Genomic DNA, 4,842 nt, shown 5'->3' on the forward strand with positions numbered 1-4,842 from the left:
CTCACGACAGAGATGAAGTGTATTGTGTATATTCCCTGTGGTGTCTATCCCTACACTCATTCTGTATAGTGTCGGTGGTGGTGGCGTGTGTATCAGGGCAGTGGTGTATTGATCCCCCCCCCCCCTCCCCCGTGTGGTTGTGGTTGTGGTGGAGATGCCGGTAATAGTGATATCGGTTGCGTTGCTCTATATCATGAAGCGGCTGTTATGTTCCGGCGAGTCGGGCAGCGTCACCATATGCAAGGATGGAGTTCACTATTGCTCCGGTGAGTGTGAGGGGGGAGGGGGTTGGGGGGAGAGTTGGGGTTAGGTGGGTTGGGGTTGTGATAAGAAAAGGGTTTGAGCAGTTTAAGTAGCGGGCTTTTTATTGTTGTTTCCTTTTTTGGGGTTTGGGGGTTGGGGTTGGGGTGGGTTGGGGGTTTTGGGTTGGGGTAGGTTGGGGTTTGGGGTTGTTGTGATAAGAAAAGGGTTTGGGGAATTTAAGTAGCGGGCTTTTTATTGTTGTTTCCTTTTTTGGGGTTTGGGGTTTGGGGTTGGGGTGGGTTTTGGGGTTTTGGGTTGGGGTAGGTTGGGGGTTTGGGGTTGTTGTGATAAGAAAAGGGTTTGGGGAATTTAAGTAGCGGGCTTTTTATTGTTGTTTCCTTTTTTGGGGTTTGGGGTTTGGGGTTGGGGTGGGTTGGGGGTTTTGGGGTTGTTGTGATAAGAAAGGGTTTGGGCAATTTAAGTAGCGGGCTTTTTTTTCTATTGTTGTTTTCCTTTTTTTTGTGCCCTTGTGTTGTCTCCATTGCTGTAAAAAAAGAAAGGTAGGTAGGATGCTGGGCCCCTGTCTGTCTGTATGTCTGTCTGTCTGTCTGTCTGTTTCTGGATGGCTGTCTGGCTTGCTGGTTGTCTGTCTGTCTGTCTGTCTGTCTGTCAATCTGTTCCCTCTCTCTATTCATCTATCTATCAATGTACTGGGCATTAATCCCATGTGGTATTGGTGTGCTGGATATCCCTTCACTGGTAGCCTGGTAACATACACTCCCATGTCTTTCTCTGCCTCTGTGGTGGATAGTGGAGTGTTTCCCATGTGGTATTGGTGTGCTGGATATCCCTTCACTGGTAGCCTGGTAACATACACTCCCAGGTCTTTCTCTGCCTCTGTGGTGGATAGTGGAGTGTTTCCCATGTGGTATTGGTGTGCTGGATATCCCTTCACTGGTAGCCTGGTAACATACACTCCCAGGTCTTTCTCTGCCTCTGTGGTGGATAGTGGAGTGTTTCCCATGTGGTATTGGTGTGCTGGATATCCCTTCACTGGTAGCCTGGTAACATACACTCCCATGTCTTTCTCTGCCTCTGTGGTGGATAGTGGAGTGTTTCCCATGTGGTATTGGTATGCTGGATATCCCTTCACTGGTAGCCTGGTAACATACACTCCCATGTCTTTCTCTGCCTCTGTGGTGGATAGTGGAGTGTTTCATGTGGTATTGGTGTGCTGGATATCCTTCACTGGTAGCCTGGTAACATACAGTCCCAGGTCTTTCTCTGCCTCTGTGGTGGATAGTGGAGTGTTTCCCATGTGGTATTGGTGTGCTGGATATCCCTTCACTGGTAGCCTGGTAACATATACTCCCAGGTCTTTCTCTGCCTCTGTGGTGGATAGTGGAGTGTTTCCCATGTGGTATTGGTGTGCTGGATATCCCTTCACTGGTAGCCTGGTAACATACTCCCAGGTCTTTCTCTGCCTCTGTGGTGGATAGTGGAGTGTTTCCCATGTGGTATTGGTGTGCTGGATATCCCTTCACTGGTAGCCTGGTAACATACACTCCCAGGTCTTTCTCTGCCTCTGTGGTGGATAGTGGAGTGTCTCCCATGTGGTATTGGTGTGCTGGATATCCCTTCACTGGTAGCCTGGTAACATATAGTCCCAGGTCTTTCTCTGCCTCTGTGGTGGATAGTGGAGTGTTTCCCATGTGGTATTGGTGTGCTGGATATCCCTTCACTGGTAGCCTGGTAACATATACTCCCAGGTCTTTCTCTGCCTCTGTGGTGGATAGTGGAGTGTTTCCCATGTGGTATTGGTGTGCTGGATATCCCTTCACTGGTAGCCTGGTAACATATACTCATTGTCTTTCTCTGCCTCTGTGGTGAGTAGTGGAGTGTTTCTCATGTGGTATTGGTGTGCTGGATATCCCTTCACTGGTAGCCTGGTAACATACACTCCCAGGTCTTTCTCTGCCTCTGTGGTGGATAGTGGAGTGTTTCCCATGTGGTATTGGTGTGCTGGATATCCCTTCACTGGTAGCCTGGTAACATACACTCCCAGGTCTTTCTCTGCCTCTGTGGTGGATAGTGGAGTGTTTCCCATGTGGTATTGGTGTGCTGGATATCCCTTCACTGGTAGCCTGGTAACATACACTCCCAGGTCTTTCTCTGCCTCTGTGGTGGATAGTGGAGTGTTTCCCATGTGGTATTGGTGTGCTGGATATCCCTTCACTGGTAGCCTGGTAACATACACTCCCAGGTCTTTCTCTGCCTCTGTGGTGGATAGTGGAGTGTTTCCCATGTGGTATTGGTGTGCTGGATATCCCTTCACTGGTAGCCTGGTAACATACACTCCCAGGTCTTTCTCTGCCTCTGTGGTGGATAGTGGAGTGTTCCCATGTGGTATTGGTGTGCTGGATATCCCTTCACTGGTAGCCTGGTAACATACACTCCCAGGTCTTTCTCTGCCTCTGTGGTGGATAGTGGAGTGTTTCCCATGTGGTATTGGTGTGCTGGATATCCCTTCACTGGTAGCCTGGTAACATACACTCCCAGGTCTTTCTCTGCCTCTGTGGTGGATAGTGGAGTGTTTCCCATGTGGTATTGGTGTGCTGGATATCCCTTCACTGGTAGCCTGGTAACATACACTCCCAGGTCTTTCTCTGCCTCTGTGGTGGATAGTGGAGTGTTTCCATGTGGTATTGATGTGCAGGATATCCCTTCACTGGTAGCCTGGTAACATACACTCCCAGGTCTTTCTCTGCCTCTGTGGTGGATAGTGGAGTGTTTCCCATGTGGTATTGGTGTGCTGGATATCCCTTCCCAAGATGCAGGACTTTACATTTTTCCTCATTGAATTGTAGCAGCCACTTTTTGTTCCACTCCTGTAGCTTGGTGAGGTCTGACTGTAGGAAATCCGCAGTCAAGGGCTTAACTCCCACGTCGAACACAACACAGAAGTTACCACACACACACACACACACACACACACACACACACACACACACACACACACACACACACACTAGTAAGCTGATGCAAGGCGGTCGATGGATGGAGGTTAAGATTTAATTCACGTAAAAAATGTATGTTGCTTAAAATCGTGAGGAGAAAGTTTGGTTTTATTAACGTAAGGGAGGCGTTTTAAATTTTTTCCCAGCGTGTGTTAAGTTCAGAGTTTATCGTGAGTTCTGTGAGTTTTTCGTTGAGTTCCAGATATCACACTACCCCCTCATCCCCCCCCTCCCCCCACCCACCCACACCCACACACTCATTATTAACGCAAGGGAGGCGTTTTAAAGTTTTTTCCAGCGTGTGTGAAGTTCAGAGTTTATCGAGCGTTCTGTGAGTTTTTCGTTGAGTTACAGATATCACACTACCCCCTCCCGCCCCCTCCCCCCCACACGCATGACTCACGCAGAAACATGTTCGGATCTTGTTTCACGATGTTTTAATTTAGTACCAGTCTCTATATCAGCGTTTTAAATCTTGTTACCTGATGTTTTAATTTGGTACCAGTATCTACATCAGCGTTTTAAATATCCATCAGACACTCAATTCGATGTTTTCAGACGCTTTCACAAATTACATCAACTATTTCCAAAGGGCACAAAGATTAGTCGCGTTCCCAGGAGGTTTTGTTCACTTTCATGGTGCAGAAGTGTTACCAAACTTTTATTTATTTATTTTTTTTTTTTTTACGTCGTGGCCTATTGCGCCGGTACCGTAAAAATGGCTTTGTCCCCTTTTCCCCCATCTTACTGGAGGCTTCTTCCCGGTGGATCCTGATGGTCGGCCCAAGGCTTCTTCCCGGTGGATCCTGATGGTCGGCCCAAGGCTTCTTCCCGGTGGATCCTGATGGTCGGCCCAAGGCTTCTTCCCGGTGGATCCTGATGGTCGGCCCAAGGCTTCTTCCCGTTGGATCCTGATGGTCGGCCCAAGGCTTCTTCCCGGTGAATCCTGATGGTCGGCCCGAGGCTTCTTCCCGGTGGGGCCTGATGGTCGGCCCAAGGCTTCTTCCCGGTGAATCCTGATGGTCGGCCCGAGGCTTCTTCCCGGTGGCGCCTGATGGTCGGCCCAGCCCGTTGTGGCGCAGGCGAGTGTTTATAGTGGCGCCATCTTGCATTGGCTCATGCTGCCCTCCCGGAGCTCATCTTTAATCCTAGAATCTAGAGTCCGGGTTGATAGGTGGTCTTCTGGACAGCATGTGGGTAGTTTTAAGCCACTCGGCGGCGGCTGAAAAATCCCAGCTTGGTGGCACCGGGCGGGGATTGAACTCGCGTCGTCCTGAACGCTGCGCCGTCACGCTATCCATGCAGCCACCGCCTCCCCAATATGGACCACTGTTTCTTCATGCCCAGCCAGTGAGAGGGAGCGGTCAGGTGCAGAGTGGTCGCGCTACAGCAACCCTGCACCAAAGTCGTACATGGTCGGGTCTTTGTAAGGGGGACGAGCACTTCCTTCTTTGGTCCCGCTGCTCAACGAGAGGTTAGGAAATCCACCCAGCGCTGAGAACGGTGTGGCGGCGGCGGCGGTGGCGATGCAGCGGCCGGGGGGTGGGGTGGGTGGGTTGTGTTTGGGGCCACTTGTGTCAAC

At 50.3% G+C, this 4,842-nt stretch overlaps 1 protein-coding gene across 5 annotated transcripts in view; it reads left to right on the plus strand.

Annotated features, from left to right (window-relative positions):
• LOC126988378 (uncharacterized) overlaps positions 1–3,147 on the plus strand; it is a 25,500-nt gene extending 22,353 nt beyond the window's left edge. The window contains exons 1-3 of one of the 5 annotated variants that reach the window (XR_007741861.1): positions 971–1,324; positions 1,520–1,618; positions 1,914–2,288. Coding sequence is in view for 1 of the 5 variants with exons in the window: in XM_050846446.1 (XP_050702403.1) it covers positions 1,127–1,423; positions 1,716–2,133 (715 nt within the window). In the remaining 4 variants the exon portion in view is untranslated. Of the gene's footprint in view, positions 1–970; positions 1,424–1,519; positions 1,619–1,715; positions 2,289–2,506 lie in introns of those variants that run through there. The other 4 variants (XM_050846446.1, XR_007741868.1, XR_007741874.1 and 1 more) reach the window with 4 other exon arrangements.
• Positions 3,148–4,842: the final 1,695 nt, after the last annotated feature.

Source organism: Eriocheir sinensis, chromosome 6 (assembly GCF_024679095.1).
Source record: "Eriocheir sinensis breed Jianghai 21 chromosome 6, ASM2467909v1, whole genome shotgun sequence".
Taxonomy (NCBI): Eukaryota; Metazoa; Arthropoda; class Malacostraca; order Decapoda; family Varunidae; genus Eriocheir; species Eriocheir sinensis.